Source organism: Cicer arietinum, chromosome 5 (assembly GCF_000331145.2).
Source record: "Cicer arietinum cultivar CDC Frontier isolate Library 1 chromosome 5, Cicar.CDCFrontier_v2.0, whole genome shotgun sequence".
In the NCBI taxonomy this organism is placed as follows: Eukaryota; Viridiplantae; Streptophyta; class Magnoliopsida; order Fabales; family Fabaceae; genus Cicer; species Cicer arietinum.
The window spans coordinates 66,054,703-66,064,776 of NC_021164.2; the positions used below are offsets into that span (position 1 = coordinate 66,054,703).

At 35.7% G+C, this 10,074-nt stretch overlaps 2 protein-coding genes across 3 annotated transcripts; one reads left to right on the forward strand and one right to left on the reverse strand.

The window, feature by feature from the left end:
• Positions 1-394: 394 nt before the first annotated feature.
• On the forward strand, positions 395-4,252 carry LOC101509632 (protein-tyrosine-phosphatase MKP1-like). 2 transcript variants are annotated; one of them, XM_004502330.4, is made up of 2 exons: positions 395-2,820; positions 3,641-4,252. In XM_004502330.4, the coding sequence occupies exons 1-2, from the start codon at positions 871-873 to the stop codon at positions 3,656-3,658; spliced, it is 1,968 nt and encodes a 655-aa protein (XP_004502387.1). In that variant the 5' UTR covers positions 395-870; the 3' UTR covers positions 3,659-4,252. The 2 variants fall into 2 exon arrangements, with proteins under 2 accessions (XP_004502387.1, XP_004502386.1); XM_004502329.4 differs by lacking the exon at positions 3,641-4,252 and having other exon boundaries at positions 395-3,168.
• On the reverse strand, positions 3,675-9,539 carry LOC101509319 (coilin). Its single transcript, XM_004502328.4, has 13 exons — positions 9,146-9,539; positions 8,980-9,044; positions 8,624-8,881; positions 8,045-8,275; positions 7,657-7,693; positions 7,095-7,169; positions 6,499-6,670; positions 6,369-6,400; positions 5,588-5,788; positions 5,294-5,365; positions 5,051-5,209; positions 4,194-4,389; positions 3,675-4,041 (listed from the first exon to the last, which is right to left on the reverse strand). Exons 1-13 carry the CDS (start codon positions 9,338-9,340, stop codon positions 3,854-3,856), a joined length of 1,881 nt encoding a protein of 626 aa, XP_004502385.1. The 5' UTR covers positions 9,341-9,539; the 3' UTR covers positions 3,675-3,853.
• Positions 9,540-10,074: the final 535 nt, after the last annotated feature.

Consider the following 10,074-nt stretch of genomic DNA (forward strand, 5'->3'; position numbering starts at 1 on the left):
TTTGAATTAAAATATAAATAAAAATTAATCAATAAAATTGATAAATTTAATCAAAAATTATAATAAAATATTTTTAACTATATTTTGAGAGGAATGGAATGTGTATTAAGACGTATTACTCACCGAGACTTTTCCAAGTCTAACAAAAATAGCATTTGAGTGAGAAAAAGAAAGAAAAGAAATACAATAATGGCATATCATTTTTCATGTGTGCTCGTTGCCATGCTGCTACTAATAATAAATAAACGATAATGATAATGACAACGGTGGATTAAAAAAAATGAAAAAAGTGAGTATGATGACGTGGCAGTTTGACGCATTCCTTCCTCGTGGTCTATGTGTAAGTAAGACCACGACTATCGACACTGAGAAAAAGAAATTATTTGGTGGCAATGCAAGCTACCTCGTTTTCCTCTACGGTTTCATGGGCTCCACTCAAACCAAAACTATAACTATAACCAAATGGATTCCTATACATCTACAACTACACACTCTTTGTTCTCTTTCTCTCTTCTGTTCTGCTCTGTATTCTGATGAACATGATCCTCAATTTGTTCTTCCCTCGCTTCAACAAACCCATTCTATTTTTGTAGATGTCTTTTGCTAATTGATGTGTGTTATTATGTTTGGGTTATTTGTTTGAATTTTCTTACTCCCTTCCCCCAAAGAATGAGTCAGAGTCAGAGACAAAGACAAAGACAAGGTCAAATGTTTTAGGTGTGAATATGGAACACAATTTTCTAGACTCAAAAGCCGCAAATATTTTGAATTTGAACCACATTTTTGAACTATCCAAATTCATTACCTTAGCAACAATGCTTTAATGGGTGTGAATCAAAATTCTATCTTTTTCACAACCCTTTTGGCAACATGTTAGGTGAAGAGGGAAACGAGAAACCTTCCATTAGAAGAACCTATTCACGTTCAGTTTCATGGACAGATCGTTCTCCAAATACCCGTAAGCCACCACATGGAAACACTAAACCAAGATCATCCCTTTTGCCACCTCTTCAACCTCTTTCAATTAACAAACGTAGTGTTGAAGAATGGCCAAGTGCTGGATCTGATGATCTCGGTGTTTGGCCTCTTCCACAAACTCCAAGAGGGTCCATCACCACCTTTGAACCCACCAAAGATTTTCAGTTCAAAAGGGATAAATTGGCTTTCTTTGACAAAGAGTGTTCAAGAATTGCTGAACATATTTACTTGGGGAGTGACACAGTGGCCAAAAACCATGAACTTCTTAGACAGAAAGGAATAACACACGTGCTTAACTGTGTTGGATTCGTTTGTCCTGAGTATTTCAAAAGTGATTTTGTGTACAAAACACTTTGGTTGCAGGACAGTCCAACAGAGGATATTACAAGTATTCTCTATGATGTTTTTGATTACTTTGAGGATGTTAGAGAACAAGGTGGTCGTGTACTCGTTCATTGTTGTCAAGGGGTTTCTCGATCAAGTTCTTTGGTGATTGCTTATCTCATGTGGAGGAAGGGGCAGAGTTTTGAAGATGCTTTTCAGTTTGTGAAGACTGCAAGAGGAGTCACAAATCCAAACATGGGTTTTGCTTGTCAACTCTTGCAGTGTCAGAAACGTGTACATGCTATGCCTGCAAGTCCTAATTCTATTCTAAGGATGTATAGAATGGCTCCTCACTCACCTTATGACCCTCTTCATCTTGTTCCTAAGATGGTTAACCAACCAGGTTCACTAGCACTTGATTCTCGTGGCGCTTTCATTGTTCATGTTCCTTCTGCTATATATGTATGGATTGGGAAAAATTGTAACTTGGTTATGTCGTGCAATGCAAAAAGTGCTGCTTTTCAAGTTGTTCGTTATGAGGGGGCAAAGGGTCTAATTCTTAGCATCCATGAAGGTGAAGAAACGAATCAGTTTTGGTTTGCTCTTTCTGATGAGCAACGTTTCTCAGGTGATTCTGACAAAGACAAACAACTGGTGTTGAATTCTGAGAAGATGGAGATTGTTAAAAAGGGGATTGGTCTAAAAAAAGTTGATGCTTATGATTTGGATTTTGAGATTTTCCACAGAGCATTTGCTGGTGGGGTTGTTCCACCTTTTTCTGTATCTAATGCTGGATCAGAAACTTGTCTTCCTGCTAGAAAAGAAGAACATGGTTGGGCAAGACTGAGGAGGAAGTTTGTTAGTGGTGTCATGAAAGAGTTCTTAACATCCCCCAAATGGAAGTGTGATGTCATTATGGAGGAAGAAAAACAAGATTTTGTAGCTGATGATGATCCCTTGTCAGTGTCACCATCATCAAATCATCTGAGTGACTGTGGCTCCCCGGATTCCTTTGAATGTTTTCCAAACAGCTTAGGCAAGGCAAAAGATACTGTTATCGAAGCCATGGACTTGTCTGAATGTGACCCTGATGTTGTTTCTTTGATGCCACTATCTCCTTGTTTTCGAAGCAGCAGCTTAAAATTCAATTCAAAGTCACCGACACTTTCACCTTCAAGTTCTGATTATGCAAGTTCAATTACATTTTCGCCTTCTTCTACCAATTGGTCAGACTTGTCGGTTATGTCTTCTCGACAGCCATCACCGTCTGGCCAAGAATCAATTGAACCCTTTTATTTTAAGGATGTGTCTTTCTCAACAAGTCCCTCTTTATTTCACAAAGAAGTTCTCTTTTCACCTCCAGAGTCCTTTTCGACCGATCACACCTTGGGAGAGACAGACTCCTATTTGCCGTTGAAAGGATCTTCTCTTTCCATTGCAGAGCGTAGAGGGAGTAATCTACCACCTCGGATGTTGTTACCCTCTGTCAATGAATCCTCTCACGTTCACAAGAACCTGGTAAGATCACAGTCATTCCCTTTCCCTTACTTAAATGCTAATAATGTGATGAAAGATGGTAGCTGCAATCAACCTGATAATGAAAACAGTGGGAAATGGCTAGTGGCAGATCATGATATCATTAGTTCAGGTGTTGAACAGCAGAGTGAGATTAATGATAAAGAGGATCATGGTATCATGTTATATAATATGATGGCTGAGCTTGAAGTAGATGAGAAAGTGTAAATGGAATCAGTTGAGCCCCGATTAGGCTAATTTTTATATGTAAATTTGCACTCATGATCAGACTCTATTCTGTACATGCCCAATAAAGATTGAATGAGCATACAAATATTGATTTTAAGTGGATATGAGATGCCTATCTTTCTCTTGTTTTTTACTGCTTCAGCTGTTTTCCAATTCTTGTTTATTCATTAGTTCATCATGAAGGTATTGCTATTTATGATGAGGACAAGGCTAGCCGTCAATTCATCAAGCACTAACGTTAAAATTGATGTGTGCAAAAGCTACCTTACCAATTGCAGGAAAAGATAACTGAACTAGATTGTATAAAAGATCTATTATTATCTGTAATTGGTCACTGCTTACACTGATAAACAAACTGAAGTTTCAATTTGATTGATGGAACAATGATTTATTTGAACATGCTTGGTCTGAGTCACAATCAATTATTAGTTTGTCTAACTCCAATGCATTCTATGGTTGACCAAAACTACACAATATTGACAGCAATAAATTATATATTTGTCACTTTAGATGGGAAGTGATCGTGTACAGATTTTGTCAAGCAGTTGATTCGATTTTCTGCTTCATTTTTCAGGAGGAATGCACGTACTAACATCCAAAAGCTGGACTAAGAAAAAGCCTCCAAATATTTTATCACTAGCATACTGAAATCAGGATATGTAGCGTGTATTACAAGTAGCAACATGGGTAATTTGTTCATATATATACCCCCAAAAAAAAACATGTAATACTAATCTGCAGAAGAGGGACATGCAGTAAATAAGGCCCAAAAGTGCATGATTGTTTCTTAAAGTCCATTCTGGGACCTTAAAAGAGCCATTGTGGGACCAAGTGCACTGCATCTCAAGGCTCTCTGTGACCATGACTTATTGCCTGAACTATCTTCTTTCCCCCAGCCATTGTCCAGCGACAGCTTGGCCTTCTTTGCTTTTAATGCCTCGTTGATTTCATCCCACACGTTTACTTCCCCATTTTCTGTAAAAAAAAAAAGAAAAAAAAAAAAAGTCCACACATGTAAGTATAAAGCATGTGCATTAAGATGTTTTTCTTGTTTATATACAATAAACCATATACTCCATGAATTGTAAAATGTACATATACTCCATGAATTGTAAAATATACATTACCTTTAGCTGGGACATGGATCTCCCTTTGTGGCTTCCAGCTTCCCACTGAAGTTTGATTACCCGCACATTTTTCATCAGTGCTATTGTTAGTTTCTTTTGTTGGAGTAACCAAAGCATTGCTAGAACTAACTACGGTTGCCAAATCAGAATGACCGTGCTTAACAATTCGAACATCAGCGAGAGATGTATAATCTGCCTGTAGAAGGAAAATACTCGGTCATTTTCATGCAAATATGCAGCATGTTTCTTGTCAGATAAACAAGTTTATTGGACATTCATTCATTGTCAATAAGGCTTTTATGGTATGTCAAAATAGAGAGTAAGATAAAATTAAATACATAAATGACTCGGTACAAGATGATGGACATCTAAAGGAGGGAACTACTTTTGGTTTAAACATAAATACAACTGTTTTTACTATTTTTCTATCACAACTCAACACATGAACTGTGTATATGATGGTGTAAATAAAACCATTTTAAATTTACATTTAATTAAAAAAATGAATCTATGCAACATCATAATTAATGAACAGCACCTAAGTTTAGTCCTTAACATAAACCTTGGTAGCATTTGCTTGCTATATCAGGAAAAACTTGCATGCCAATTGGATAAACTTGTAGAAACCTTTCTAAATGCGCAGATTTATGGGAAGATAATAGAATCTGGTTTTTCTCTTTTTCTTTTTTGGGCAGGGATGTATGACAGGATTCAAATATAAAAATATTGGTGCTGGTGTCAGTTTTTGTTGGTCTGGTGCATAAATTGCAGTACATTGTGACTTTTCAAGAATTGTCCCACATTAAATAAGCTCCAATAAGAAGAAAAAAAAAACAAAATGGAGTCACACTACCTACCTCTAAAGAACCATCTTCCTGATAAGGGGATGGATCAGACTGTGCAGGTGATACGCCGTCGTCATCATCTGTTTTCTTCCTAAAATCAAATGGAAAATCTGAAACTGGCTCCAGCCATATCCTGTTTGATTTACCATCATACTTCGTTATTTTCCCTACCTGCAAGGACATGAAAGCAGTACATCTTACTTCTGATGCAAACAGTTTTGTATAAGATAGTCCAAAAGCAGACTTGATAATTACTCTGAAGGAGGAGAGCTCCGGAGTCCAAGATTCTGATAATTCAATCAATCGATAAGCAATAACATTGCCTTCCTGCAGTATATGAAGAAGCTACTTAGTAGTATCAAAAGAATAAAAGACAACACAACTCTTAGATTCATAGCACAGAATAAGATTAAGAATTTGAGTGGTATAACCAAAAGCAGCTGAAAAAACTTCAAACACATTGCTGCTCGTCGATTAACTTCTTGGGTGCTAAGCAGTATGAGATGTGTCACAAGGACACACTTGGGAAAAAGAAAATAAAATAAAAACCTTAGGCAAGTCTGTATAAGGTGTAAGCTTTTCAAAATCTACAACTGCATCATATGTGAGTTTTATCCCAACATTGTGAGCAGTAGGACGATCTTGACTGGATTGCCCATAGCCATCCTGTTTATGGAATGATGAGGTCCTCTCTTTACCCCATTTCTGGCCCTTCTTCTTGCTGGTTGTACCACTCCACTGAAACGTGTCCTGAAACATCCAGATAAAAAATGCAAATCAACAGGAATTCTGTAATCAAATGGTAGCATACCTCCTGAAACTCAAAACACCACCAACATAAATCCTTGCCTTCTGCAGACATGGAAATACCATTGTGCCCCAAATTTCTTGGGTAAATAATGAACTTAGTCAGTTAAACTATTTGAACTATTTTGGTCCCTTCACTTAAAATTAAGATAAGGATTATTCACTGTTTTAAAGAAACCAAATCAATCAAGTGCTAAATAACTGATATTAAGCAACAGTTTGGTTCCTTCCAAAGTATCTACCAAGAATAGCCCTAAAGAATTTTAACTGCCCTCAACTCTCTCGATATACCCATTACAGACCTAGGAGAGGAACTAGGAGTAACAAGTATAGTTTCGAAATTTCATACTGTTATATTTCAAGTCACTCAAGACTGGAACATTCTATACCCTCCATCAAACATATTAATGTTTAGTACAATTTTGTGCAAATTGAATATATCCCATATTAGATACTAACTCTTTCGGGGAGTAAATTAAACACAGCCAAAATTGTAAATGTTATGGAAGAAAATCAAACAAACCACTGGGAACTGATTCTGTGACTCTGCCTGATCTGCAACAAATAGACCATGAATATGAATCAGATAATCAGATCGTGAAAGCAACTCTAAAGTTTATAAATTTATATAGCAGAGAGAGTGCTTTAAAAACCTTTTCCACGAGGCTGAAACCGAATGTGCCCTGGCTTGATCTCCACAGGAACCATGTCGTCATCTGCTTCACTTTCTTCATCAGATTGTTGATGCACAACAGAAACTATGCAATTATTATCTTTGATTTGTAATTGTTGATCATCTTTTTCAAGCACCTGACTCTGATTTAGCTGAAAATGTGGAAGAGAATAATATTTTCTTTCAAAACAAATGATTGAATACATTTTGAAAACAGTAACCTAAGACAAGTGACCAGTGTTGATGACGGATGGCAGTCCATGGCGGAGACCGGAGAGGCCAAATCCGCTATTTTTGGTCGCCATAGCCACCATCACGTGTAAAATGGCCATGGCAGATTGTTGAAATCTGTCCCTGCTTTCCGCCATGGCTGCCATTCGATTACACTGCAAGTGACCCCAGGAAGACTGGGCATCTTACTAACCAGACTATAAGTATATAACTTATCAAGTAAACAACACCATATACATCAAGTAAACTGTCGGTCAAAAATGGCATCAAGAGTAACTCATGTCCAATCTCCGTATAAAAGGTAAATGACCTCTGCAGTAATAATATTACTAGATCAGATATTACCTTCTCCTTCTCTAATTTTAGTTCCCTCAACCATTTTCTCTTGGCCTTTTTCCGTCGAGCACTTCTGCTAGGCAACTAACAAAATCAAATCAAATCAATTAAAGCATATAAATTTGAACACCCCACGAAGATGGTCTATGAAAACAGCAATAACTAATTCAATGACCATCAACAAGTCTCCAAGTGCCATAGCATACTTGCTTGAACTAAATATGAAAGATATGTTGCTTTAATCATCTTGGGAGATTAGTACTTTTACTGTAAAATGATCCTCCAGATACACGGGACATCCTGTCTTCCAAAGAATTTTAGATATCAATTTGGCCATTCAATGTTTCAAATGGACATCAATTTACTCCCTTGTTATCTCTTACGACTTCACTTGAAGCCCCAAATTGAAGCCGATTTTAGACTACAAAGGGCCAAACACATGTCCAAGATCTTTGGACTTTGGAGACTCAGTCTGAGTATTTACGCTATTTTATTTCAGACCTCTTAGTCAAGGTCATAGAACATCAATTAAATGCGTATTCAAATTTCAAAACCATAAAATAAACAGTACCTTTTTAGTTTCACCTTCTTCTTGAGGCTGAAGAGACCTATATGAAATATAAGAGAGAAAAAAGGTAAACAAAATAGTTTCTACTTACAATATCCTGGTAACCAACATCATAGGTGGGGGAACAAGGGTCTAAATTTGGATAGAAAGAAAGGATTCAAAAGGGAGGAATCCAAGAATAAAACAGCTTATACATGAAAACACATCTCGATCTACAAACATAGATTAAAAAAAAAAAAAACAGAAATGGCCAGAACACAAGATCACCAAGCATGCAGCAAAATGCCCATGAAATTTTATCAGCTAACTGTCTTGCCCCAACTGGAGCAAATGTGCATTGTAATTCACAATTAGAAATGTAGTATAGATGACAAATCTGATAAAAATGTACCTTGTATCATTGCTTGCTGCCCTACTTTTGTCCTTTTTCTTTTTCTTTTTAACTAAATCAGGGTTGCTAGACTTGTTTGTCTGACTAGATAAAGTGGGTGACTTGTCGATGTCCTTCTTAGCAAGACTCGGTTGGTGGTCAGTGAGGTCTTCCAAACTTCCATTATCCTCATGACGGACCTCGGGAATGACTGCCAAGTTTTCGGTAGTAGACATCTTAATCTTCTTCTGACTGAATAGAAAAATAATGGAATCAAACTAACAACTCGCGTAATAATGTCTACGTACACAAATAACTGCTTCAGAAATTCCAAACTAGAAATAACTACAAAAGGGAGATCTCTAAGTAATTATACACTTGAAATATAAAACAAAATTAAAATAAGAGCAGAAAGAATAACGCCTACTACACAATATATCTCCCAATTCCCAGACAATGAGATTGGCCAAAACATGTTATTATATAGATAGATAATAAAACCATCCTATCAAAAGCTACTTCAACAAAACAAGATTCTGAAAATGCACTATAAAAGATTAAATACAGGCGCTAACAGTTAGAAAGTGTGAGAAAACAAACCTAGGACTCTTGAGCTTCTTCGATGCTTTTCTCTTCTTCGAGATTGCATTCCCTGATTTAGATTCCACATAAACCACATCGTCAGATTGATCATTGTCGTCGTCGTCATCTAGGGAAACAGTTTCATATTCTCCCCTCTCCTCTTGAAGCCCTTCAATTGAGAGAAGTTTAGGAAGCCCTATAGATGGATTCTCATGGATTTGAGATGACAGCATTGCAGGTTTACTATGAGTTAATAAGCTTCCTTTTCTTTTCACACTACCATGTATACATACACACACATGCAAAAAATAAAAACAATAAGTATAAAAACCATAACAATAACATCACAGAACTTGAGAAAAAATAAAACTCACCACACAATGTCTTTATCCTTCAAAATACAAGTGGACTCAAAAGATGGTAAAACAAAACCATCCATCTACATTAAAAATTGAAAATAAATTAATCAGTTAATTGCATTTTTAATAGTGAAAGTTATTTAAATGAATGAATAGGGCATGCATATATGTAATTATGTACCGAGAGGATGATGCCGTTGGGGCATGTGCGGTGGAGGCGGAAAGTGTTTTTGAGATTAGAAGCGAGATCGGAGATAGTGTTGAGATGGGGTTTAAGAAGAAACCAGCAACGCTTCAACCCTTCCTTCTTCTTTGACTTACTAAGCATTTGACGATCGTCGAAAAACAAACGAAGTCTAACTTTCTCCGACGTCATCGTCACGGCTTTGATAGCAGCGACCACCGTTTCTTAAACCCTTGCTGCTCCTAACATAAATAACACACTGCCTCTTCACTCTTCTGCTCTGTTACTGTACAAGACCCACTCACACGCTCACACCTTTTTTTCTTTTTTTCTTTTGGTATTGCATTAGGGTGAGAAATAACGTTATTATTTTTTGACCCGGTTTAATTCGATTTTGACTTTACAAATCTATCAAAATTATATGGATTGGTTTCTTTCTGAGTTACACCTTTCTCGGATGAAATCTAAATTGAAGATAGATTTGGGTTATAGGTTGATTGAATTATAACCCAAAATAATTGGATATAAGGTATTTGATTAGAATTTCAAAATCTAAAGAAAATGTGATTTTTATAATTATAATTTTTTATTTTTATATAGGAATGACAAAATAATTTGTATATGTAAAATTTTATTTCGATTTAGGTAAAAAAAAAATGTAATTTGATTAGATGGGGTTACAAATTTTTCGTAAAATAAAAACTTTAGATGTTGATATTCATCTCGTACATGTTTCGGTAGTAATATTTTTTTTATTTTTAAATTTTATATAAATGTACATATTCAATATATTTATATATAATTATTTTTACAAATCTTTAATTTAATAATAATTACTTTTATATTAATTATAATAAATATAACCTTTAAATTTATTGATATATATATATATATATATATATATATATATATATATATATATATAT

Excerpts from the sequence above, each read along its gene's own strand:
- LOC101509632 (XM_004502329.4), top strand. The coding sequence starts at position 871 with ATGTTAGGTGAAGAGGGAAACGAGAAACCTTCCATTAGAAGAACCTAT.
- LOC101509319 (XM_004502328.4), bottom strand. The coding sequence starts at position 9,340 with ATGACGTCGGAGAAAGTTAGACTTCGTTTGTTTTTCGACGATCGTCAA. Across the intron at positions 9,045-9,145 it reads CCAACGGCATCATCCTCTCG|ATGGATGGTTTTGTTTTACC; the intron begins GTACATAATTAC and ends TTTTTAATGTAG. Across the intron at positions 4,042-4,193 it reads GATCCATGTCCCAGCTAAAG|AAAATGGGGAAGTAAACGTG; the intron begins GTAATGTATATT and ends TTTTTTTTACAG.